General features: G+C 38.0%; 1 protein-coding gene and 1 long non-coding RNA gene across 4 annotated transcripts in view; both read right to left on the bottom strand.

The window, feature by feature from the left end:
* The window catches only part of PAWR (pro-apoptotic WT1 regulator), an 80073-nt gene that overhangs the window by 36565 nt on the left and 15828 nt on the right, over positions 1-27680 (bottom strand). For all 3 annotated transcript variants that reach the window (XM_075080745.1, XM_075080746.1, XM_075080744.1), the window contains exon 3: positions 2216-2344. In XM_075080745.1, coding sequence (XP_074936846.1) covers positions 2216-2344 — 129 coding nt within the window. The remainder of the gene's footprint in view (positions 1-2215; positions 2345-27680) is intronic.
* Positions 19565-22296, bottom strand: LOC142051557 (uncharacterized). Its single transcript, XR_012658540.1, has 2 exons — positions 22158-22296; positions 19565-20032 (listed from the first exon to the last, which is right to left on the bottom strand). It is a non-coding gene; the product is annotated as an uncharacterized LOC142051557 (long non-coding RNA).

The following is a 27680-nucleotide window of genomic DNA, read 5'->3' as shown; positions in this document are numbered from 1 at the left end:
TCTTCATGGAAGACTCAAAGGGTCTGTTTCAAACAGATGCACTGGTAGAACTTAAAAACAAATTATCAAAATGAAAAAAAAGAAAGGAAAAAAAGCTGATTGCCAGAATGAAAAGGTACTTACTCCTTGAGCTTTGAAGGAACCATTAATGTTACTGAGAAATGTAACAGCTAAACTACTCAAGATCATATATAATCTCTCACTTAAAACTGCTCTAGTACCAGGGGTTAACATAATCACTATCTTTAAGCAGATTCTAGAGTAGGAGAGGGAACTATAGACCAGTAAGCTTGATATTTATACTGAATAAACTGGTGCCAGTAAGCCTAAAACAATTAGGGAATAAGGAGGTAAATATGATATAGTGTAGAAGAGTCACCAGGGCACATGTAAAGTAGTTACACTTCACAAATCTAATACAACTTTTTAAGTGACAAAATGTCCAGAAGAGAAAGTTGGTTGGCAGCCTACCGAGTTTCAAAATGGCATTCCCCAAAGCCTCTTAGAGAAATTAAGCCACACTGCAATAACAGGTAATGTTCTTCCATGAATAAATCACTGGTGAAAAGAGAAAATAATGCTGGGCCTTGGTGTTCAGCTTTTGCAGTGGATGGAGTACCCCAAAGGGTTCCATGGGAACCTGTTCTGGGACCTGTGCTTTCCAGTATATTCAGGAAGCAGATGTCCACAGATGCCACTCAGGAGAGAAAAGATGAGGGTCAACTGTAAAAACATGCAGGACTTCTCTATTGGGAGTGGTAGGAAGGTGAAACATGAGATTAAATTCAGTGTACATAAGCACAAAGTGAGACAAAAAGGCAAACAATGCTTCTAAATTTACATATGCATCAGCCTCTGAGCTGGCTATTATTACTCACCGATAACCCCAAAATGTTAGGTAAGAGCATACACACACAACAAAAAATGTAACTCAATGCTCAGCTGCAGACAACGAGGCAGACTATCAGGAATTATCAGGAAAGAAACAGAGTGCAAAACCACCATTAAACCACTCTACAATTGCATGCTGTACTGAACTCTTCAGTTCTGTTTCCTAATCCCAAATAAAATATAGCTCAAACCAGAAAAAGTACAAAATATTACTACCTCCTGTACAAGGAACAACTGAAGAAAATGGAATTCTTCAGCCTAGAGAAGAGTCCACAGAGGGGCTGTGCTCTCTCTGCAGCATTCAGTCACATGAAGAGGAAACAGTTGTTCCCCATGTCTTCCACGGGGACCCCTTGGTGAAATCACATGGAAACTGATGACAAATGACAGGTTCAGCTTAAACAAAAGGAGACTGTTCTTCACATTCCAGGTAATTAACCCACGAGCATGTGAAAGACTGGGCAAAATTTTAGGAGCGTGCATCCAGACCCACTAAATTCAGTGATGCCCCCTCTGGTTCAGGTGGCTTGAAAACTACCTCTATGGGCTTGCTCTGTATATTCTTCTCCTTACACATGTGCTATTGCCTCTGTTAGAGGCAAGAGGCAGAGCTAGATGGAATCAGTGCATACAGCTGGGCTTGCCCATACTGTTAGGTAACAGAAGAGAAGGAGCAAGACGACTGGCTAAAGAGACTAAGGGCACTAAAAGAAAGAGACAGAACATGTGCCACAGGTAGTGTAGCATGCAGGAGGAGTGTACAGGGCATAACTGGCAAGGCTTTGATGGGGGAAGGGCTGCAGAACTGAGTGTAACCTGTGGTGAGGTGACTGGAGAACCAAAAAAGGGGAAAAGAGGTTTCACAGACAGCAAAGAGTGTTTTCGCTAATTCTGTGTGCTTGTTTCAATACCAAAATCCATAATTAGAAGTTTGGTAACTGACAGTGAATTAAATAGGGAAAACAGATCCTGATTTGAAAAGTTTACCTCCAATTAATTGAATTTTCTAAAACTATAAGTATTTTTTACTTGAATCTCCAAGATTCTCTTCCTGTTATCAGATGAGTGTTTGGTGGACATCGATACCTTTACCTTCAAAGGCCCTACAGAAACAAGAGATTTTGTTCTCCAAAACCAGTCTCACCGGTGTTGAGTTTGGGGAATGGAACCTCATACTCTGTTTTTAGTAATATGACAACTCCTGAATTTCATGTTTGTTTTTATATAGCGTATAGTCTACTGTTAAGTAGGAGGACAAATAAGAAGATAGTATGAGTTTAAAAACCAAACAAAATATCAAAACAAGCAAGTGTTACAATCTCACCTGTAGTAAGTATGAGCCAGGGGTATCTGCACTGGAAGTCTCATTTTGTATCGTATTCTGTTGGGTAATAGCATCCTCCTTCTTTCGCTCCTTCTGCCCTGCTTCATCATCTTCATATTCATCAAGGCTCTAAAACCAAAAATTTTCAGTTACAAGACAGTCTTTGTATGTTGCTTCACATGCTTCCCATATTTCATAGAATACATGCATCAGTGAATTTTTTCAAAGATTGATTTTGTATTTCAGAGAAGTTTAATTAAAAGTTTACATGATTTTTCTTTTCATGGGATATTGGTATCTCCGATACAAGAATAAAGTCTGACAACTAGCTGCTGCTTCTTAATCACAAAAAGAAGAAATAATCAGATCAACATCCAGCTTGACAAAGCCCTGGGCAATGTTGTCTGAGTTCAGTGTCAATCCAGCTGTGAGCAGGGCCATGGACTATACCTGAGGTTCCTTCCATTTGGACTATACAACCCGGTTTGTCATAAGTGGTAATTTTACCTCTACATATGAGATCTTGAGGAAGCACAGAAAAGGAAAAAAAAGTTAATTGCTGAGACTGAAGCATCAGACCAAATCACCCATCTTAATTTTACTCTCCTTTTTTGTCTTTGAAAATTTTTTATTGAAAATTAGTATTTTTTTAATTAGTTGGGCAGTTATTAATTACTATCAGTTTACACTAACATACAACATTTTGGTTCTTCATCATAAATGTTTCATACTAGATTTACGAAAATACTTGATTCAAAAGGATTACGTTTCTTAAAGAACTGACTGCTGACAGGTGAGGGAAAATAATTTTTTTAATAAAAATAAGGAAAAAAAAATCAGCAACGCCACCTCTGTTCTAGCTCAAAGCCACACTGAGGCCAGGGCAGAAACATGAGAACTCAACCAGGTTTGGACAAGGTCAATTATGTCTACATCATTCTATTCGTTTACCATGTACAAAATTACGTAAAGGAAAAAAAAAAATCATAGCCTCATGTTTAGAAGACCAACTTGAAGAGACATGAAGCTCCAAAAAAATTGACTCCAAAAAAATTGATAACATCACAAGCTGTTTGCCAGCACTCTGCATTGAAACAAGAGGTGTGTGAGACCTAGTTATAAAAACACAGGGACTAACCATTCTAAGGTATCAGAAAAAGCTTCTAAGTGAACTATGCAACAGCTTGAGAAACAGAGAAAAGGGCTAAAAAAAACCACCAAAGATGAATGTCAGTCTACTTCAATGGAAATTTCTAATGCACAAAACCCAAAAAATCACTATTCTGAAGCTTAGATACTGACGATCTCTGATATCATCTTATCCAAAGAACCCAAAACTAGTCAAAAGCAAAGAGTGATTATTCTGGAATATAGTATTTTTTAAAAAAAGAAAACCAGTGTTATTTACTAACTGAAAATTGCACTAGCATTTAAAAAACTAACTTTGGCTGCTCCAAAGCAAATGCTATGGTGATAGAAGTGTTAGAAAACTGACAAACTAGAAACGTATGTTTACAAAAGTGAACGTAATAAAGTGAATGTAAGTGAACCTGAATGAAGGCCATTTAAAATCCTGCGCAATAGCATGCACAGCAGAAACCTAATGCAATTCCACCAATTTACTTCTAACATTTTAATGCAACTGGTGTAGACCTGTTTACTTCTATCACTAAAAAAAGGCATTCCTGAAAAATTATTACGTCCAAATCATTACACATTCAAAATCACTTTTAATAAGTGGCCTTTTCAAATAAAATAATTATAAGAAAAATACTTAATTTGGTTCGCAGGTCGGTTTTTAACAGAGCATTTAAAAAACACTATCATGGCACATTCTAGGAAGCAAACTTTAAATCAACATCCACTACCTTTTTAAACTGTAAAGCTTAAAAATTTTGGTAACATAAACTTAAGCCTGTATCCTAATTTATCCCATTATCCTAATAATCCATTCTGAAGTGACAAAATAAGAAATAATGAGCCACTATGGCAACAAGAAATGGAATGATCTTCAGCTCTCGCAAAACCAGTCTTGTTCAGAAAGTACTACGAGGCTCACAGAAGGTCTCACAAAAACCTAAGACTGTCGTGCTGATGAAGAATGACACTGTGTTAGAAAAACAAGAAAACTTCCAGACTGTTCTTCCAGCCTCAAAGTTGTTCATGTAAGAGAACGAAGACCCCCCCAGATAAACTCAAAGGAAACAGAGTTTGACATGAGTTTGTAAGAGCAGCCTCTAAGAAGTGTAGGAGAAACCCACTGGAGACAGAAGAGACAAGTAATGTACACACACCAAAAAAAAGCTTTGCATTTTAAGGAACAACATTCTTTAAGGAGAACATAAAGCTCAAATTACGATACTGTAGGTAAAAAGTAGTCTTTGTAGTGACTAAGTCGACGAGCACTCCTTTCTTCACAAATTCTGTCCTTCAGATACATGGTTTTATATGCTTTCCAGAGACCACCAGCATTCCACAGAAATACTTTTCTGCAAATACAATCATATCTGTGAGGAAGAATGTTCTTCTGGTTTTCGATAACAGGTCACCTGCTACTAACTATTCTCTTAGCAGTTTTGGATGGAACAAAATGTCTTCATCTGATAAGAAATTTCCAGCCACAATATTTTAAACCAGGCATTTTCAGTTAGGATTTGCCAGAGATGTCGGTTCCTACCCTTTCCCTTCTTATCAGGAAGGCCCAAGATCACAGAAGACTGCTAATTGATACCATAGAAAGGTATTAACACCCCCCACACACATCCTCCCACCCCACTCCCCCCCCAAAATAAAAAATTCATACTTCCAAAGTTAAAGGCTTTCTTCCCAAGCATGGAACAAGCTTAATGTAAACCTAATTTGGAGCATACAACCTGGTTTGAAGGCTACAGGGGCTTGCTCCCACTCCAGTTCCCTTCACTGGAGCAGGCCTCAAGCCAGCTGGGGCCAACACAAGTTTGAGTGGTGAGAACCCCAGAAGCAGTGGGTTTTTATTACTTGTTACAGATGAGGTAGAAGAGTCATGGACAGGCTGATCCTGACCATTTGCAGCTGATGTGGCACATTTGGCTCGGGCTGCCAATGCCTTCCTACCCTAAAGCAGATTACCGGTAACTGTTAAGGACCTTCTGTGGTTTCCCCAAAACAAAGGCTACATTCCCTTTCCAAACACACAGACACGCATATACCTGCACACCAGTTTAAACGATGTCCATGAAATGCCTGCTGAGCACAAGTAAACATGGTAACAACTATGGAATTTTAACATTTTACTGCTTTTTACTAAAGTTAGTAAGTTTTGTTTTAATTTCCTTAATATGGAAATCCATTTGTTTTGATTCATGATGAAATAAGCTTTCTTATGCAAAATACTTTACATTCAATATTCTGCTTATGCACTTCTCCATCAACTTCAGTTAGATTGCTAAGCTTAATGCTATTTATATTCTAGGCTAACTTTTAAAGAAATAAAAATCAACGATAGCCAAGTTTCGTTTGGCAGATTAATTATTATTGAAAAATTAAAAATATACAAAGTGCTGTTACACACTTTAAAAACCATTTTTGTTCAGACTACCCTGCAGCTGAAACTGCCTCAGCCCACAGGACATTTCAATCAGATGGATTACTGCATTGCTCACATTGCAGGCTTCTCTCAAATACTCCACTTTGCTTTAAAAACTAGTTTCATGTCATTGAAAAAGACATAAATGCAGTAATTACCTTCTCTGTCAGCACAGCAGAGAAATGGACTTGTAACCACCAAGGTGTAATTCTGGCCCATTATATAATTCTCTCTGTCCATTCCCTTCCCCCTACCTTTTTATTTTGTTGCTAGGCACATACCATTTCAGATTTTTATTTTCCATTAATATATCTGAGTTTTGTACAGCAGATATTCAATGTGACATTCCCACATCTGATCTTAATATAAGGGATCCACAGAAATTCTTTAGGTTTTCTAGCATTTCAGTACATGTTTGAAGCTGTAGTATAAACATTTTTTTTGTAAACCTCTAGTATGGAAAGTACAAGCAGAATAAGATGCTTTCAAAAGAATCAGACTGATGAAGGAAACAGCCACAAAAGATATCCCCGCATTCCAGCGCACCGCCAGCCTGCAGTTTAAGGAAACATTGTACAAAAAACATTTCTAATGATTCACTGGTTTGCTTCCTATAAACATTTGTGCATTGCTAAGACCAAACAAAAATTGGGGACAGACTGCCTTTTCCATGAAAACAAGCACTACTCCTACATGCAAAAGATCAGTTTCTGAGCACACACAAGCTGCTCTCGCCACAAGAAATGGTGCCGAGTCAAAATGTCACTATCCCCATCCCCCTTCCTGCACCAACTTGCTTTTGCCTTGCAGTTCTGCTGGCCAAGCACATATCTAAAAGCTTCCCAGTTCGTTTCATGAAAGGTCAGTCAGGTTAGTTTCAGCAATTTTAATTAGCCCTGTTGATTTTTGCCTGAACTAGATGCAAGACCATTCAGACTATTTACTTCGCAGAACGCCATGGATGGCTGTGCTACATCAGCTTTTTGAAATTGATAAGCACTTGAGATAATAACATATTTAACCAGTATAGCAAGATGTGCAAGCAGATACATACTCTCAGTAAAACCCTGTGTTCAACTTCACATTGGGCAATACATAGAATCTCTAAAACACAAGCACCATGAGTTATATTGACTTTTTTTAGCTTCTTAACCATGCTAATGATCTAGGAGAGGAAACAAATCTAGGCTTCTTCCCATTGCACCAAAACGACTTTAACCAATTTTTTAAAAAAATAATCAATGTTACCATAAGGACATTTTCCATGTTTAGTAAAAGTTCAAAGTACATTATCACAACGTCATATCAAGATGCTGGAAAAAGTGCAAAGGTTTCTATTCAATGTAAACATTTCCTAAAAACTTCCACAGCAGAAATACAAGACAAGATATAAGAATTTTGGTTTTAACTCTGAAAAAAAATAAGGTAACTAGGCAATTAACTACAACAAAATACATTTTGGGATTCAACATTGTTTTTCCCTCAGCTGATCATTCAGAAAAGCCTGGAAAAGTTAACTGCAAAATAAAGGCACATCATTTTACACATAATTTCTTTATAATCACTCTTCTTACTGCAGCAGAGAGAACCAAATGCTTCCTCGCTTTACCACGCACAGCTCTGATATCTGTTAAATACCATCTTCCTACCTCTTTGCACAGTATGAAATCTTTCTGCCATCACCTCTCAAAATACATAGCAAAGCCAGGCAAAAATCCCAAACTTTAATGGTTTGAGATATTAACATTCCTCTTCAAAAACACTATTTTTAATCACACTTTTTATACACACTCTTTTTTTACAATGTCCAGGCAGTACCCAAAATATTTAAGTATAGCTGTTTACATAATATAACCTTTTAGGAGAACAACAATACAATTGGGAAAATTGCACCTTCTTCCCTACACAAGCCTTTCATTAGGTTTAACTTGCCTAAGTGCTTTTCTTTACAGGTTGAAAAACATCCTTATAGAGGTGCAAAGAGCTAATGTTTATTCATAGGAACTATCTAAAACCTATAGTTTAATGGATATGGATTGCCCAGTAAAAGGTTTTATTTTTTTAAGAACACTTGACCTTAATTCTCACATTAAGAGAGTCCAAAAAAAGGATTCTGAACTCGAACACCTCATCTGGACGATCTTTGTGCACTTCTAAAAGCCTATGTATGCAAACGGAGCAGTCCAACATCAACAATTAGTACAATCACAAGCATGGATTTTTGAACCAGAAAAAGAATAAAGGCAGGAATCTTTGGTATCCAAGATCAAAAGCGACCTGAATGCAGCAATGGGTCAGTGACCAGCAGGTGGGCCAGAGCACAGCTGACTGCAGCCATAGGATGCGCTCATCCTTGACCACGCTGCCAACAAAGTGATCCAAAAGGACAAGCATCACTTCGAGATCAGAAAGATGCACATCTCCCTCTACAGAACTCATAGTGTTTGTGACTATAAGTCACATTTACATTTTGTTTGAACTCTACCCTCTTCTCACCCATAAGAATTTACAAGCGCTTACTTTGTATACTCAATTACATTTCAGAGCAAATACAATTTGCAGTCTTAAAATCCACTTAGAAATGTTTCTGGAAAAAACCCTACATATTTGCCTGTATTAGAGCAAAATAACAAAGAATTTTGAATTCTTTTAAAGCTTTAAGTAAAACATCAACTATATCAACACCAGAATGTCAGTTATCCCTCATTATAGTAACAAAAAGCAGCCATGTTTGCAGTTTGTTATTCAGCAAAATACGCTGTTTGGCCACCACTGTCTTCAAACATACCACAAGAATGAGTTCAAGGTCAAATGTTTAACTTAAACTAATCTTAACTTAAACTAGTCGCCAAAAAATCCTTTATCACAAGGCTAGTCAAGAATGGTGGAAATGCTCGATTTAACTACTTAGTATGTGATATCAATATTAATAAATCAGAGTAAAATGCCAGGCATAAAACAGAAACTGCAAAAGACAAGCTCTCTAGCATTTCAAATCCTTCTAGAAAAGAGAAAAACATCATAAAAAATATGGATTGGCAAGCTATCACAATTGAGCACCAAACAATTCATACTACTCAAAGTTAGCGTCTTAGAGTCTTTTCTGATTGATTGCCACCTAAGAACAAAAGTACCAAACAACAGAATTGACTGAAGATCCTTATGCAGAGAAGTCAAACTGCTGACGCCTGTTGCATGGGGAAATTATTATATGATATAATAATGACTCATCCAAAAAAGTGCTCTTAAAAAGAAAAGAAAAACCAACAGCAAATGAAGGGGCTAAGAGAAAAGCAGCCAAATCCTCTTCCTCCTGTTGGTATGATCCACAGGTAGTTTCAGCCTACCTGATTTCCAGAACTACAGGGCCTAGGCATGAGATATTAGCGCACTCTATGTGCTAGAAGAGTGAAATTAAACATCACCCTCCTCTTCGAAATTTTGCACATTGCTCTTCCTACCTCTATGCTCTAATCAAGTTTTGCTAGTGACATATTTTGCCTCCTCTGCTGATGGTTTACACCTGGTATAGCATTAACGAAATTAACAAGGACTACATTCTGTACAGAGAAATCACTAATAGCATTGAACATACAAACCTAAAAGTTACAGAACTGTTCCCCTTCCCCCCCAAAAAAAAGAAAAGGAAAAGAAAAATCATAATTTCACTCCAAAGTGGTGTCATTCACCAAACCCATCTCCTTAGCCTCCTATTTTACATTCTGAAATGATGCATTCCTACTTAATATGAAGATCGCAAACCAGTGGCTGAGCAGAAGAAACCTGGCAAAACAAAATTTGCCTGTTTCAGCCAGGAGGACAAAACAGAATTGTTGAGGATATTTACACTGTTCATGGAAGAACTATTTCTCAGTTTGCATCATGCCATACATGTTATGAAACAACAAATCACAGACTGCAAGAATGGAAAAAGAGAACTTGTCTTGGATATATAGAGAAAAAGCTGTAATTTACAGACTTGATGCCCACCTACACTGTTTTTTCCTATAAAACTTGCTCCTGTATTAGGCAGGATTCTGGGAGATATTGGTATTAGAGGGCATGTAAACTATCTGAAATGGGAGCAGGTTACCCAGCGGGAACAATGGCTGAACAAAAGCCACGCAAAGAACAGTTAAAATAATGGAGTTAAAATGCCTGTAACCACCATCATTTTGACTTCCACTGTCATGTACTTCTGCCAAAACTAAGCAAACAGAAACAATGCTCCAAAGGAGGAAAAGACGTATTGTCATGTAGATAAAGACCATACAAGATTGAGTACCCTTCTCTAAAGCCAGAAGAACAGAGAGAGAAACAAATCTTGGAGACGATTAGCACACTATTTTCAAAACAGAATTATTCCTCTTAATGTGACCATGTAATATAGAAGGCATCTAATTCCTGTTTTCTTCCCTAGTACATCTATGGTACTTCTAAAAAGAAATAAAGATGAGATCAGTATTTGAGGAGTTCTGAAACGAGATCAAACAGGTTAATCAGCGTACTGTACTTCTAAATATCCTACCCGCTGAAGCATGTAGTTTGTAGCAATTTATATTGTCTGAATATCGTGTTGCATTTAAAATCTTTTAAAAAAAAAACAAACACAAAAACACAGTACAGTGCCCTCACTGGTTTCTGCTCTCTTGCTTAACAGGCAAATTATCTTTTTTCTTTTTCTACCCAACACAATCTCACGCAGTGTTCACACACGGTGGGTGTGGGATTGGTCAAACTAAACAAAGCCGAAGAGGCTGCTGACAACCAAGTGAGCACGGACAAGCCACAACAATAGACTGGGAACCAATTCCAAGGGAAAAAAAAACTTCGGCACAATGCTTTTTTGAGAGTTATACTACATCTCTCATTTGGGAGTGGGATCTTCTGAGTCTGTAGAAAAGCTGATAAAAATATCAACCAGGTTTTCTGCTCTCCCAGCTGTTTCTTTTGAGTCCTAATATAAAGAGCTGTTCCAACCAGACCGATACGAGGACTCTACACTCAGCTGTGTGGCAGAAAGGAAGAGGAAGTACTGAAAGAGTGCCTTAAACAGGATAGGCACATAGCCGGATAAAAACTGTTGAATTTGACTTTCAAGGCAATACATAAGCACTTTTTAAGCCCTCAGCACTGATGTCAGGAGTAGATAGTACTGATCAAAGCCATGCAGGCAAAACACATCTGCAGTACCGAAGCCTGCTAGGATGGCAATGCCCAGAGAAGAATAAGAAAGTTTGAAGTTGCTGCCACACTCAATATTGTAACTACTTCTTGGGAGAACACCATATACCTACAAGTTAATCCTAGCAACAATGCTGTGAAGCTGTTTCCCAACCTAGACTTCCGAGATCGCCCTTTAGCTCTGCGTTCAGACAGAAGACATCTTCCTCAGGGGCTTTGCCAGCATTTTTTTGCCAGCTCATATCAAGGTCCGAGGCTCCTGATGGAAATCCAGTCCAAGTTCTCAGTGCAATCCCATTTCCTAACAGCACAAAAGTCTTCTGTCACCAGCATTTGTACCCCTGCTTCTTATGGAAACTGTGTTTAGATATTACAGTTCTTTTGTCCCCATATTTTTTTGAAATCACTAGTGACAGAGGTGGTCCAGACAGTAATAAATAATAGGTTAATATTGTGAAGATATGAAAGTTGCACAATTATTTTTTTTTAAATCAAGTTTGCTAAAAGTGAAAGATGCAGATTAGCTGCCACAGTAATTCAAGGGCTAGACAAAGCAGGCAGTTACCCTTCCACCTGAGTAGTCATCACTGTACAGAGCCCTGAACCAGCTCAGCAGGTGTTTGACTCTTCCCATTCAAAGACTCCCCGAGGAACTGAGGGAACTATAGGATTGACTTACGAGCGAGGAGGAGAAAGCGTGGGAGACAGAAAGAGCTGTGGGAAAGGATCACAGAAAGAACATGCAGCTGATGCTTGGTGAGAGTGAACTACGCAAGTAAAATGAGATTTCAGCAGCAAAAATAAGCAAGCAAGCAAACACCACATCTGTTTCGATGGGTCTGAGAAGCAAAACTGCACACTATACCTTTCTGTGGTCTTTTTTCTGTCAGTTAGAGTGATCTGCCTAATTTCCCCTGCAGCACTCACCCAAAATCTTTACATATTGATTACCAGATCTAAGACAGAGCTGGACATACTCCTCTCCCAGAAAATAAGGAAAAGTAGGACTTCAGGATCGGAGCGTGCAGATAGACAAGACTTAGCCACTCAAGAGCATTTCATGTGCATGTTTTTGGCCCACAAAACAGCACCAGCAGGTTCAAGAACCTTAGTACAGCCATAGCATTTGCTTATGGTGACCTCAGAACAAAGAACAACATACATAGACACAAAAACAAATCAATCTAGGTGTGAGGAAATGTAGTATAGGATTATAATGGGAGGAATGAGTCACGCGATACAGTTGGTTCACAACAACTGCACTCACTGGAACCTTGCACTACTGTAACCCACTGCGTGAGAGAGATATGGTATTTCTACAGCAAATCAACCCGGAATAAATAAAGCAGAGAAACGCTGGATAAATAAAAGCTTATGTTCACAAGTGCAGAAAAAGTTTGTATAAAAAAGGGCAATTTTCCATTAGTGTTTTTTTCAATTTTTGAGTCACTGATACCGTTTTGGGAGGTTTTAGCTACACAGTTACTTACATACAATAAAGAGTAAGTCTTGGCCAAGTATTCAGCAACAATGAAGTTCTTTGCATGTCAATAGATGTACCTTTTCAGGCCAGACAGCTCAAGCAAATCATTAAGGTTTCAGCTTAAGGCATTTGCTTTCTTGATTCAAAACATCAACTGTCACATGCGTTTCTCAACTGTAAAATAGGAATAAAGGGTACAGTCCTCTTTTCTGAAGTACTCAGAAATCTACCTATAAAGATGCTCAGGAAACTTCGTCACACGCTGACACGGATCCGCTCCATGCTCCAGACCCGTGCGTTGCTTCGTACTGCACTGGCAAGGGTCTCCCTTGCTGAGGCACAGGATGAAAGGGCCACGACACCCCTCCCCCACCGTTTTCTGTTGAGTGTAAAGAGAGCGTGAGGTTAAGGTTAAGACTGATACACAAATTAACGTGAATCGTCTTCTCCATGGTAACTGTTCACTTGCGTTCTTTTCTGTAGACCAAACTGTGGTAAACACAAGGTAATTCAAGCTTTACCATCCCCCAGTGAAAGAAAGGTAAACAACTTTACATATCCTGTAGGTATCACAGGGCAGGAGCATTCACACCGTTACCATGGAGCAGCCCCGAGCCATTCATGTGTCCAAGCCCGCAGGCTTTCACTCAGACCAAAGAGGACAAGGAGAGGAATTAGCATGAGCTGACAGCACTGGAGATGGGATTCAGAGCTCAGCTCATCTGGTGCAATAACTTATCACAGCCTAACGATACTTCAAATCAAGGGAAAAAAACCTGGTTTTAAGAATATGAAAGTTTGGGGGGTGGTGGTTTTTTTTTTTTCCCCATCAAAAGATAAAATGATGCTCCAGTGGGGTCTTCACCTTGTACACGGGGGAGGACACCAAACACCAACAAAATAAATCCCCCAGCCATTGCTACACTTGCACTCCAACCCAAGCCAGGGGAACGTAAGTGAGAAAGTATCCGAGGAAGAGTCAGGACTGAGGATTCTGCTGTTCACGTTATTAAAACGTGCTTTTAATTTCTCAGACTACAAGCTAAAGCCTGTAATAATGTCACTTGGAAAACAGAAGGCTGAGTGAGCATCTGAGGGTGAAAAGGAATGTTTTCACAGGCGCAGTTAGTAAATACCACCGGCTCCTGCCGACATTCTTACTTAAATGGAAATTAACATTGCTTTAGGTTAAAAAAAAACCTCGATACAATAGAAGTGATAGGCTAGCTGTTAACCTTTTAGCACCTGCACTAAGATACAAAAAATTAGCAGTCAGCTATAGATAGATAGATAGATAGATAGACAGACAGACAGACAGACTTTTTGTCAGTATGTATTTAAAACCATTCTCCTCCCCCAGCACACAATTCTTATCTGTAGATTTGGAAGAGCAAGGAATCCAAAACTCTCTCAAACACTGTTAAAATAATGTGGAAGTAGAAAGTGTCTCTGCATATCTATGAATAACTGTATAAAGGCACCAGACAATATAAAGAAAGAAAACTACTCCAGATAGAATCAGAACTGAACCTTCACCCTAAAGTTGAGCCAAACTTTATTCAGACACTGAAATAACTCTGCATTGCTTTGATTTTTTTACTTCCTATTTCTTATTTTCACATGCCCCCCTACAATTTCTTTTTCCAGCCAAGAAAACAAGACCCTTCTCCCTCCCTCAAGACTCCTAACAAATTTAACAACATGACAGACTAGGACTGAGGCTCCACAACAGCTTAAATTAGCCTGTGTCTATTCAGCCATATTCCAACTCACCCTCTTTCCCGCTCCTGCCCATGGGCATCTACCTCTGTAGCAGTCTTCTGCATCACCTCCCCTCTTACTGGCAAGCCATGTCAGGGTAACTCACTAGCAGACAACTACCCCTATAAAAAGTGAATAGTCTTTTGTACATGTTGGTCTAGCTAACTACAGGATCAGAGGAGTGCCAGGGTCAGCACAGGCAAGTCAGGTAAAAGCAAGGATCCAAAGCAGCCTGGACATGGAAAAAGTCAAACTCTCACAAAATTAAAACCTCAGCAATTCAAACCAGAGAAATATTGAAGTGTTCATCTAAAAGCACATACTATGTGGAACATTATTAACTATTTTGGGATATAAATAGTATCCCTGATAATAGTACACACCATCTATTTCTAAGGGGAAATAAACTATTGATTCAGATTTCAGAGCTCTGACACATGGCCAAGGTGACATCTTTAACCTGCAGGTTGTATGGGCTACAGAACAGTTTTCCCCTTGTAAACTGCACAGCTGCTATTACTCCAAGTAGCAAGGGGACTACTATAGAGCTCATCCATTCAACCACTGGAAGATTGACCACCATGCCCCATAGTGGCATAGCCCCATGTTATGATTCCCAAAATAAAAAAGTCAAGGACAGTGGATTAACATGCTTCTCCTGACGGCTGGGCTCCACACGCAGCTGGGCCACTGTAACTGAAAGAAAACCACAACATAAACGAGCAGGATGGAAAGACAAGACAAACTGGATCTCTAGGTATACCTGCTCAAGCAGGGGGCTGGACAAGATGATCTTCAGAGATCCCTTCCAACCCCTGTGATTCTGTGACTTCTTAACCTGGCTTTTCCACCACAAACAGCATGAACTCAGAAATACCTACAGACTGGTCAAATGGCCCAGCCTCATCATCTGCTCATCCTGGAGCCTGCACTGCCCATTCTTCTGTCCTGGCACAATGTTTACCTGTACAGGAACTGATCCTGCTGTAAATGAGTTCATCAAAATCCAGAAATCAGAAACGCTATTTTCAGACCTGCCACTTCCCTTTTTTTAAAAAAAAAAAAAACAACAAACAAACAAAACAGCTCTCCACACACAACAAAAGGGACAGCACAAGGACAGGAACCACTAGACCTGGCCTAATTCCTTCTGAATTAGCCCCTCTCTTTGCACAGATATGCAAAAATGTCATTAAAATATGTATACTTGTATACACAGGGCTCCTCATGTTAGTAATAGTCTCTTGCTAACATATGCAAATAATTTTAGGAAGAAATATCTATTGAAATCAAGACCACAAAGACCATAGCACAACTACTACACTATGCCTTATGTGCTAGGGTTTTGGTACTCTCTTATTATTGCTTTAAGTAAAATTCTCCACATTGTTTTTTTAAATGGAACTCCTTTTTCTTGAAACAATTACAGCTCTATTTACACTTCCATGATTCTTTTTATTGTACTGCTGACATGGATTTGTAGTAAGATAAAAAGTTAATTAAGCTGTAGTAGTTTATGCCTGAAATAGAAGTCTGGCCTAGGACCTCTTCTGGCTGTGAATCTGAAAATGTGGAACAGCTAGGTTAACATTTGGCTGTCTTCATTTATATATAATGTAGCACCTTATTAACTGGAGTTGAGATAATAAAAGGCTCTGACTCTCTTCTGTAGCTGCTTTTCAATTTATGGTTTGTGCTTGAAGACTTTTTAAAACGTGTAGAGAAGGAAAGAAGACATAAATACTTCTATGCATTGTCATATCAGACACCCACAAAGGCTTTCAGTCATTCACCACTGATAAGAAATGCTGTAAGAAAGCATTTCTCCCGAAAGTCCAGTCAACATCAAAAACAACTTACTGGGTCAGCAACAGCAAAAAAAAAAAAAAAATCACCTTGCAGATACAATGCAGACTGATTCACTGATGCATCTCATTGAATAAATACACTACACACAAAAATAACACACAGAGCCACACACCAAAAAAAGGGCATAAAACAGTCTGCCTAGAAGAAGCAATCTTCATCACTGGAGATCTTAAAGAACATGTCAACATCAGACAAATGTCAGGGAAAACACAGGTACAGGGATCCTGCTGGGACAACATGACAAACGAGATGATTTTTCAAGGTACCCTGCAACCTTGTTGTCTAGGATTTTATAACAGTAAACTTTTCTCAGGAAAAGCTGCAGTGGCAACATAAATAACAAATAAGACTGTAGCACTCTGGCTTTTCATCAGAGGACATGGGCAGAATATTGCTCTAATCAGGGAAGGTAACAGTATAAGAAAAGAAAGAGAAAAAAATTGGTTCTACACCTGCTTTGCTCTCAAACAATAAGTGTTCCCACTTATCCCTGCCAAGAAAGGATGCTGGGATGGTTGGAGTGTTTCCCTGAATGAGGACAACTACTCTTATGTCATTTCAATGTACAGACTTTTTTCTTTTTTTTTTAAGCACAGAATATCAGTTCTTAAATTACGTTTTTTCCCCCTTGATCTTATCCAGTTGTCTGCACCATAGTATTAACTTCAATTACTACTAGTCTATCATACCTACTGAAGAACTCTGATCCGTATCCATTTTTCCTGGTCGATTAGTCAAAATTACTACCTTTCTTACAACCTCTGCCTTCCTATTAACACAAGCTATTCACAAGAAGACTACAATAGACTTCTGTGATGAAGGTCTCAAAGATCCAGTTAAAATCCTAGGAAAAAAAGATCTGCTAAATTACACTGCCTGTTTTTCAGTCAAGAGAATTAAATAAAATAGATCTCCCACTAATTTACCTGGAACTGAGATCTATCCAGCTAGTGTCTACTGATCCAGATTTATACTCCTGGATTTGCTTTTTTAATTATAATCATAATCTTATACTCAAATTCTCTGAAAACTTCTCCAGTGTTCCAAGGTGTCTTAGAAATCAGTATTAATAGACCAGAGACTACTTTGGTCAACTGCTTTGAGTGCAAGTTATCTGGATATGCTCATTTCCAAACGTTTATCCTTACTGAAGATGAACTAACTCCCTGGAAAATCCTCTTTTGATATGAATACCTACTCCTGTTTCCACGTGGCAGAAAACAGGAATATTTCTTGAACATGTACTCCTAATGGCGGCAAGCACTCATCAGTGTAGCATAACACCACCAATCTAACCAGAAAGACAAACCAACATGTCTTAGATTATGACCAAATAATGTTTGAGGAAAAATTGGCATATTTAACTGAGATGGGATCCTCCAAATGAAATGTAGCGCCTGGCCACAGGCATGCTACCAGACCTCTGAACTGAAAGGATTCATTTAAAGGATCCATCAGACTATTGAAACAGCCCCTTATTTTGCATTGCAATGGGCTAACAGCACACCCACTATCAGTAACTCCACCTTGAGTGAGAAAGGCAAGCAAGAGGCACAAAACCCCAAACTAACACCATTTTAGCTGATGGCTGACCATAACCCAGCTCTGAAGCAGTCAGTCCCTTGCGCATCTCGGAGAAGAACGCAGCTTCTACTGGGAGCAGGGCGGGTCCAACCCAATCTGTAGTGGTCACAAGCCACTGGCTGAACTATCTATGTGTGGAGCCAAGTGTTAGAAACATTGGGGATTTATCTGACTGCACTGGTTTTGATTCATTAGTTATGTATAATCTTTTAGAAAAAGAGAGAAGAATTATATCAATCAATCCAACAATTTGTTTTATGTATTACACTTCTACAGTGCTCTAATTTGTGGTTTTCTTCAAATGCCACCCGTCGCTGACCTGCGCTACTGGCAAAGCTAACCATGACAAGCTTTTAGTTATTCAACAGTGCAAACTAAACATTTACCTCTGTTTACCACAAAGCACATGCACTATTACAGTCTACTCCTAAAGACAAAATTTTAATTGAAGTATTTGCAAAGAACGCCTATTTTGAAACACAGCTTTCAATTACTCTGTGAAACCCTTTGGCAAGGATATTGTGCATTCCTAGGAGGATTTAAATTAGTTTGCTGCAGAACAAAACCTGGGTTACAGATAGTAACTTGGATACAGTCACACACACACACACACAAAGAGAACATTCTCATTCCCCCTGATCTTTTTCCTTGAAAAACACAACCATCAACATGCAAAGTCTGTTTTAATAGGATAACGTGAGGGTTTTTTTGGTAAGTGAAAAATACCTATTGCAATACTGTTTCTAAATAAAATTAAACCCATTTGTACTTCTCAAAACTACTATGGAATCTAACTTTGTAAAGTCCTATGATATTTGAAGTTGAAGCTGCTAGCTGTAAACCGACATTTGGAAGGATAATTTTATGTTAAGGGGTAGAATTGTACATCTCCATTTCAAATGCAATTCCTGATTTTTTAAATAGGATTTGAAACATGCTTGCCTTAAAATAATTTCACTTTTGCTCACTCCAATCTGATTTTTCCACTCAGCCTATCAGTAGGGCATCAGAATAAAAACAGGCCTTAATATAAAAAAGAATCTTAAAACAGTCTCATTAAATCAAATCTTCTCAGCATTCAGTTCTCATTTTCTAGGGAATCTTCATATACATAATAATTTGTTTCCTGAAAGGCTAAGGCTTAAATGTTATTTCTTTGTGTTGTAAATTGTAATTATTCATAGTAAATAAATTAGTGATACTCTTTTATTGCTTAAAGCAATGCAGAAGCTTGAAGTAATCATACAACTGGCAAAAATTAGGAGTTCCCAAAAAAGGAAGTAAAACTTCATTCTTCACATTCCAGTAGACATAAAAAGGGCTCCATTAACACTAACAGGGAAAGGGCCAGTGACCTAGAACTTTACTTGTGGTCCGAAACCATTAATGAAGTCTGGAGAATAAAGAGTAATGGGTATTCAAAATCCAACTCCTGTGATGTAGCCGGAGAATGAATAAACTGTGCTCTAATTTACTCTGACGTGCAGCACATCATGGCTGGAGAAGCGCTATGTTGGAACAGACCATCTTTCAGGAGTCACATTCTTGGGAAATGGCCGATTTCTGAGGATTTTCACACAACCTTTAGTTTAACAGCAAAATCATTTTTTAAAAAAACCCAAATCAAACAACTTTTCTTATATACAAGTCAAAGAGAGTTCAGTGGGGAAGAACATCTTATTTAGTCTTATTTCAGAAGGAGACCATAAAAATCAAATCGATTTTGTGACTGCTCGAACATTATTAATGAACACTATCGAAGAGCCTTATCAGATCCACAAATTTTACATTATGGATGTCACATTTATTCACTACTGGAAAACAGAGCCAACTTGAGTATTCCCCTTGAGAACCTCCCTCAGACCATCAAAGAAAAAGACTTTTAGGTATCTCAATGGCCAGATCTTGTTCCCTACTACATGCTTTATTGGTAAATAAAAACAGAACATTGACAAGTATTAGGATGACAAAATTACTTTGAACTTTCCCCAGATTGCTTCTGGGCTCCTCAACTAGATTAAGCACTTTATTCGCAACAAGCCATTCCACACCATTCCGATTAAAAAAGCAAGTGCAGATTTCATTTTTCTATTGACAAGTATAAGTTTAACATCAGAATGACTAAAGAGTCAAATCAAAATCAAAGGACGGACCTTATTTAGCCCAGGAGCAAATAACTCTGTCACCAGAAAGTACATATTTAAGGCTTCATATTACCCATCAAGGGAAGTGGGGGGAAAAAAATTCTATGGACACATAATTTAGAATTTGGCTTTCTGAAAGGAAACCAGGGAAATAAAACACCATTCTTGAAAACACCAAGCTAAGTGATGCTTCACAAACAGTAGCATGTTCAACTTCCAAAACCATCCTGTAAAAAAAAAAAAGCCACTATGCAGTCCATTGTATCTGTAAACATTTCTTAGAACTTTTAAGAAAGAACAAGTATTATTCTTAAAATACTGGAATAAGTATTTTTTCTTATCAGCACAAAGGCAGCAAGTAACTTATCAAAACAAACACTGTCAGAATGCTTAAGATATTGGGATGGACTTGAAAAGTAATGATATTTTTCTACTGGTCAGAATAAACATTTAATGCTGCTTTAACATTCAAATTTAAACTTCAGCTTTCTATAACTGGAGAACAGATATATTTGTATGTGCATTCCATAATTTGCCAAGATTATGAGTCTCCTAGATGGCTGCTGCAAGCAATAGCAGAATTCTTTAAAATACTAGAAATATGTGAATACATATCTATCCAAATAAAGACTGACTATTTTTGTTACTAGAAATACTTTTGGTTCTGTTAGCAATTAAAATGCTTCAGTTTAAAGAATGAGGAACAACCTAAAAAAAAATATTTCCTACATAGAATTACTGTATTGGACATATCCTTTCTGGATCCATCTTGATTCCATCATTGAAAGAACAGTTGAATTAAGCTCCCTAGGCCCCTGAAACATCTGGAAACAAAAGGATCTGAGAAAAATGTAAACTTTAACTAGCTTCTGAGAAAGAATTATCTGTGTCTCAAAGTAATTCTGTCGTTTCTTTTTCCTTAAAAAGAAAACCCAAACCATGCTCCCTCTGATATGTTTCTGACGACCAGCAACTCCAGCAAGGAGAATCAACAAAAAGAAACTTTTTTCCGATGTGCTTCTGCTCACCGATAGCAAGGGCAAGGGAAACCAACAAAAATAATAAATAATGCCTTATACTGCCCTTACCCGTATTAAAACATGATTAAAGTACAAAACTGGAATCTGTTCTGATATAAGGGAACCAAGTGAGCAGCAGGAAGATACTAGAGAGGGTCCATAGAGCAAGAGCACATGAAAAAACAGGGCTTATTTAATGTGCTGAAGAGAAACTCAAGGAGCAATTTAATAGCAATCTAGAACTATCAGAAGGTTAGTTACAAAGATGATGGAGCCAGGCTTCTCTCGGAAACAGCAGATGAGATACCAGTGGTACAAAATGCATCAACTGGACATGAGGAACAACGTTTCACTGAAAGGGCAGCACAGCAGCAGGTCAGGCTACTCAGAGAGACATAGCAACCTCCATCCTTAGAGGTTTTCAAGCCTCAGCAAGGCAAAGCCACGGCTGACCTGATCCAGGGCTGCTGAAAGTACTGCTCTGACACTTCCAAAGGCCCCCTTCAACCACCATTTCTATGCATTTACAGAGCCAGTAGGGTGGTTTGATTTCTTTTTTATGCCTTCTCGCCCACTTTCCCCCAAACTGGAAATTTCTGGGTCCACTTGGCTTTTCTTTTTCTTACATTTGGGCAACAGCCAAGATTAATACTTCCTTCCTACAATGATTCAGGCAAAACGTTCTGTGATTCAAAGCTCTGTGGAAAGGAGGATTCAGGCACAAAGCCAAAGATGCATTAAAAAAATGCAGAAGCAAACAATTTGGCCAAAAAAATCCAAGCGAACAAGTAATCAGATGCATTTGTTAAGAAGAATGTGTAGACAAGTTCTAAAATATGCAAAAGAAAAGCTTTTAAAAGCCAAAGTTTCTTTTTTTGAAACAACCAATTGATACATTATTATTCATTATAGGAGAATGAAGAAAGATGGACTGTTTAAAACACACACTCTATCTGGATAGATGTATACTTCTTCCTGTAACATTTGCTTTTTAAGTTACCCGCCTCCAAGAAGTGAGCTGCCCTATCCAAAGGTTTCGTTACTGCTTTACTGTTCCAACTCTTACTCTACTGGCTACATGCACGCACGCACGCACACACACACACACACACACACACACACAGAGTCAAGTCACAACTCATATCACACACCACATGACAAAGACTGTATATTGAGCAAGGAGTTCTGAATGCACCAAATCCGGTGAAGGTCAGGTTCCAATGGATTTGTGATCTGATGGTTCACCGAAATCACATCAAAGTTGACAAACTCAAAAATCTCTCTCCTTTGCATGAATTATTTTCTACTGTTTTCTGGTGATGCATTCACTTACATTACATTTCCTTCTGTTGCATATTAATTGGCTCTCTTCTCTTCTTGGCCTTCCATTATGGAATTTTTAAGAGGTTTATTACTACTGAGAACAGCAACTTTCTCAGATTTAAGGAAAAGAAGAAATGGCACTCATGGGTTAAAAGCTGTAGAGGAAAAACAACCACAAAAGATTACTTTTACTGTTACTTTCCCAATAAAGAAGTTACCAACCCACATACCTGGCAACCCTGCTCATCTTCTAACGATAAGAGACAATACGCATGCTTTTCACATAGATACTCTACAAAGCGTATTCTTTGAGTACAGCTGCATGATCTCAGTGAGAAGCCAAGAGACACACGGGTGCAGCCTTTAACTAGTCATTTTGCATGGCACTGAAATAAGTCCTATGAAGGCCATTTGAAAAGGTATACTGTATGTATGAGTCCAATTGCCTTTCCAGTAGACATGAATAAGACCCAGCTCCATAACTGAACAATCTATAGTAATAATGATTTCACACCCATTTTTCCCCATGATTTTGAACGGCTGCTTTCCTACGTTCCTGAACAGGGCTTCTGAGGAAAGGTGATTTCCTCAAGATTTGCAAGATTTCATAAACTGGATTTGGATTTGTCTACAAAACGTAGTTTCTTGAAGTCCAAAAGGTACCTACCACCATTAAAATAACTTATTTTTCACAATGATTTGGCCTACAACAAGGCACATAAGGCCAACTGTGTTTTCATTATAAAGTAACTTCTCAAGATGATATTCCCAAGTGTCCCACTTAGACAGGAAAGGATTGTTTGATGAAAACAAATTAACCTGCAGTCAATAACTACAGTAAGTAGTGGGTGTACTGACAAAGGCAGACCTAATAGTAAATATTTTATCAAAATTAGGAACCAAAGACAATAGTAATGCAAATCTTTGGCCAAATCATAGCAGCATAAGACAAAATTGGTAAAGCCTGTCTTGGGAATTAAGGCTGCCTCGAAATTAAGCTCAAGTGAAAAGAAGTGCACAGCTCAGTATATTTTAATTCTATTTGGTTCTCAAAACAAACTGCACTTAACCTTTCTAGCAGACATTAACATCTGGATGTGACATGCCATTTCTGTTACAGTACTCTACCAGCAGCTACAGCACAGTGATTTCCAGTGTGTAAGTTTCACAACACCTTTTCCCCTCGCTATTTACTATCAAGGGACTTCTGGGGACTAACCAGGCAGCTGCCAAAAGTCTGAAATGGGTAGCTGGCCAATGACAATTCCTTCTGCCTCATTACAGGCCCATTTAACCACCTTTTAGCATGAACTAAAGCTTAAAAAAAATAAATTAAGAAGTCTCCACTTTGCTTTATAGTTCTCCTTCCAAATACTTTAGAACAGTTGAGTGGGAATTGTTCCTTCTTGTTATCTTTTGTCCAGGTTTTGGTGCTGCTGCTGCTGACACACCAACAACCTAAGTCACTCCAACAGACAGGCAAGTTTAAATGTAACATGACTGTGTGGAATGAATTCCTGACAAGTTCTTGCTGGATCAGCTGATGGCAGCAGTAGACATCTAGCCATACTTCAGCAATAACTGACTCAGCCATAGTGCTATCTTCAAGTCTGATATTCCCTAAAAATCAAGGGATTCAAACCAACTGCTGTGTATAAAACATTCTGACCAATAGATGAAATATTTAGAGGACAGGATTATGTTCTGAACAATAAGAGCAGCCTTCTGGAGATAAATGCCTTTTTATAAAGCTCTTAGAAATAAATCCACCTTTCAGGGACAGTTCCACCTTTTGAAAAGGATTGGTCTTGAAAGTAAAAAGCACTCATCTATAAACTCATTAAAATTATAAGCACCAAATGCATTTAAGCAGAAAATAAGCACATTCTTGAAAAGCTTCCCAATTAAAAAAAAAACCCTAAACACCCATGATTACACTTCCACCTATTTATATTGCAGACTTCCAAAGGTGTTAAAACATTTAAGCAAAAAGAACAACAACAAAAAAAGCCAAAACAACAGCAAATGTTTATTTTGTTCAAAACCAAAACATTCTGCAACTAATAAACTGATTTTTAATTTCGAAGCAAAATCCACCCACACGTTTTCATCCCAACACTACCAGTTCGGTGATCCCTTGTAACACATTGTCTGTTCTGAGTCAAATATATTTAAATATCTCCAAAAATATCCCCCTCCTTCTTGCCACATTCCCTTCTTCCCCTCCTCACGTTTTCAGCTAATACTTTGACATTACTGGCCTCACTAAACTCAATCCTGCAAATTCCTGACATTCATGTCTTCTTAATCTGAAGCGTAACTTGAGGAGATGGTTAACATTTGACCTTTGCTCTACCTCAGACATACCTGGAGACAAAAAAAAAAGTCCATGGCATGCAATATGCATTCACAGTCTGAAAGGATGTTTTATTTTAAAGTTCCCAGCACAGAGTCTTTAAAAAAACCAACCCATTAAAACTTCAAAAGGTAGTTTAATAAAAATTCCCCTACAAGCATAATTTTGCATAAACACTACAAACTCATGCTAAGAATGAAGATCTAAAGCAATAAATAAGAAATAAATCCCTAGAAGTATACATCCAAGAGCCATGGTGAATTGAAGAATTAAATGGCTACCATACTAATGAAAACAGTCTCATTTAATTAAACTGGATACTATGGCAGAGAATGAACAACAATAAATTGCACATTAATTACAGAAGTGGACACAGTACCTAACAGACTGTTAAAAAAAAAATCAGTCAGGAACGAATTACTAAGACAAATGGAGGATCAGGTTAGGAGACAAATCAGAAATAAAAATGCAAGCTACTTGTGCAAAATATCTCTCTCTGCTTGCTCTAAATGAAGCCAAGCAAAGACTCAAATAGAGCTCCCTCTGCCCTTTTCTTTCCCCTTTGAGAAATAAGTCCTAAAACTGAACCTTAAAGATTATTCTAGCTTCTTATCCACCCTCCTACTTTCCTTCATTACACATACAGAAAAAGAATAAGGACTTTAGAAGCTTGCTAGCTGCACTTTAAATGGGTTACTCGCTCTGTTCCCCTCAGTAAGTGGGGGAGGTTTGTTGTTGTTCTATTTTGGGAAAAATAGTTACTACGAATTAAATCTTCTCAATGATCCATGAGAAATGCTGTCATGATATCACATATTTTTACCTCAAATGAACTTTTTTGGGCATATAGGCTTCACATCCTTTCTCCTCTTAATTACTGGTGCATACTACTGCCAGTATCTGGCAGTGCCAGAATTTTGAGGGAAGAAAGAAAAGAAAGGGTTGAAATACCAGGGATGAACATGATTGTTTAATGAGCCAGTGTCTCTTTGCTCAGAGATAGTCCCCATTTGCTGTTATCTCTATCAGCTTCAGGCATTTTGTTTGTCATACAGTTAAGGCATGACTGAACATGCCATTTTGGGATTGTTCGTGTTAAATAAAACTTGCAGCTACTACAACTGATTAAGGGAATGTCCTCTTACAGACATGATGTACAACACCTAAAATTTGAATCAAGTTCTTGAAAGTAAAAAGTGAAAAATAAGGTGACTAATTTTTGTTTGTTTTCAAGACATTTTCACTCTCTCAGTTGCGCTTTTCAAATCAACCTCTACCAGCAGCTGCTAACTCATGAAAACACTGACTAGAAAGTTCGTAATTTTCTCAGAGCAAAATATTTTAAGGTACAGAGTTCCTTAACTACAAGCCAAGTCAATGGCAAAACCTTCATTTTCAAACAAGCTTCCTCTATATGTAAAAAAAGGAGCAGACAGAACATATTATTTAAAGTCTTCTTTGGAAGGGCTGCCTATGACACAGAAAATGTGCCCTTCCTTGTCCCATAGCTGATTCAAAGCCAAGGCCCTCCAAATCAAATTCATTTCGGAAGTGTTTTGGAAAATTAAGGGAGAATCTAGTCACCTAGTCATTGCAGATTTAAAGCAGTTGATGCTTACTGCAACCCAGCCTGTTTTTACCCAGGATTCTTCAAAAAAGTTTACGTCCATCTCAGAATTATGAAGAAACCCAAAAGGCTCTATAAGCACAATCTCATATGCAAGTATCATGCATTCAACAGACAAAAAAGAGCAAAAGAAAATGAAGATAAAAATAAACCAATGGATGACAAAAGAAAATCATATAGGAAAAATTACCCAAAAAATAACAGTTTTCCCCATGTTAGGTTATTGACTAAAGTTCTGATGTTCAAGCAGCAAAGAGAATTTAATCTGTTCTAATCTTCTATTTCTTCCCTTTATTTATTATGGTAAATAAAGTATAGTGATAAATGGTGGCAGTAATGAAGTCAAAAACATGAGCTTGGGCACCTGAACATTTAGTAGCTTTTAGTTTGCTTGTCAGTAAACACCTATTACAACTGAAGATAAATAATCCATTCCTATACCTCTGTTTAGTGAGCTGCTTATTATTTATCATGCTCATCAATTCTCTACAGACAGTGCAACTTGTTATAGTCCTAACCGATAAGAAAATCCACAAAACTGTCTCTTCTAAACTATATCTATAATTAGCTATCATTCCTTATCATCTGCTTTTTTAAATACCAGGACAGTTGTGACCTTTGTCAAAGTTCTGTCACCTGTTAAGGCATAGCCACATCTTTAATTTATCCTTCAGTTTAGCTTTTTTTGTTATTTACTACAACTTCAGTAAATCAACTTTTTTTTTAAATTAAAAAAAAGCCAAACAGATTTAAAGAAGGTTTTCACAGACATATTTTAAAGGGACAGAAACACATTTTCAGATACCTCTTTACCATTCCATTCTGCCAAAATGGTACAAAAGCTATTCTTTGTAATATCACTGCTTCCAAACTAACCTCTGTGACACACAGACCTCAGGCACACAAATCAATGCAAAATCTGCGCTGATTTAAAAACATAGCTGTACTTAGGCAACGCAGTGGCAAGTCCACTAACACTCTTGGGAAGTGGGAAGCAACACTGACGTCCAAAGGGCTGAGAGTCAGCTTGACTATCACTGCATCACATTTGCATACCCATATTTCCCCGTAATTCTAGATGGAGCCAGGTTAGGTCAGCGTGATTTATTAACCACAAGTTCAGCAGTGGACAAGCACCATCATGGTGCTCCCAGATCAACCCAAGCGGGATCTCAAAGCAGACTAACAAACCTCAACCTAAACTAATAAGCTGTACCAGCTTATAAAACACTGTAGGGATGATTACGCTCATCATAATAGGCAATTAACTGATAGCTTACAATGTAAAGAATTCAGGCTTCAGATCTCAGTTTCCAGTCTCTCTGAGCCAGCCAGCAATAAGTGCTATAAGCTTTGAAACATATAAACAGGCAAACATCCTCCAAATTTTTCTAAATAAACAGGACACAAAAAAAATTTATGAAGAATCAAAGAGGGAAGCAGAATGGTAGCTGGGACTATTTTATGCGTGCATAAACACATTAATACACCCCTTTCTAATTTCTTGGTTTAATTCTCAAACATTCATGCATCTTATAAAAAATGTAACA

This window comes from Phalacrocorax aristotelis, chromosome 1, assembly GCF_949628215.1.
Source record: "Phalacrocorax aristotelis chromosome 1, bGulAri2.1, whole genome shotgun sequence".
Classification (NCBI taxonomy): Eukaryota; Metazoa; Chordata; class Aves; order Suliformes; family Phalacrocoracidae; genus Phalacrocorax; species Phalacrocorax aristotelis.
The sequence above is the reverse complement of the archived record's forward strand: the minus strand, read 5'-3'. Positions and strand labels throughout refer to the sequence as shown.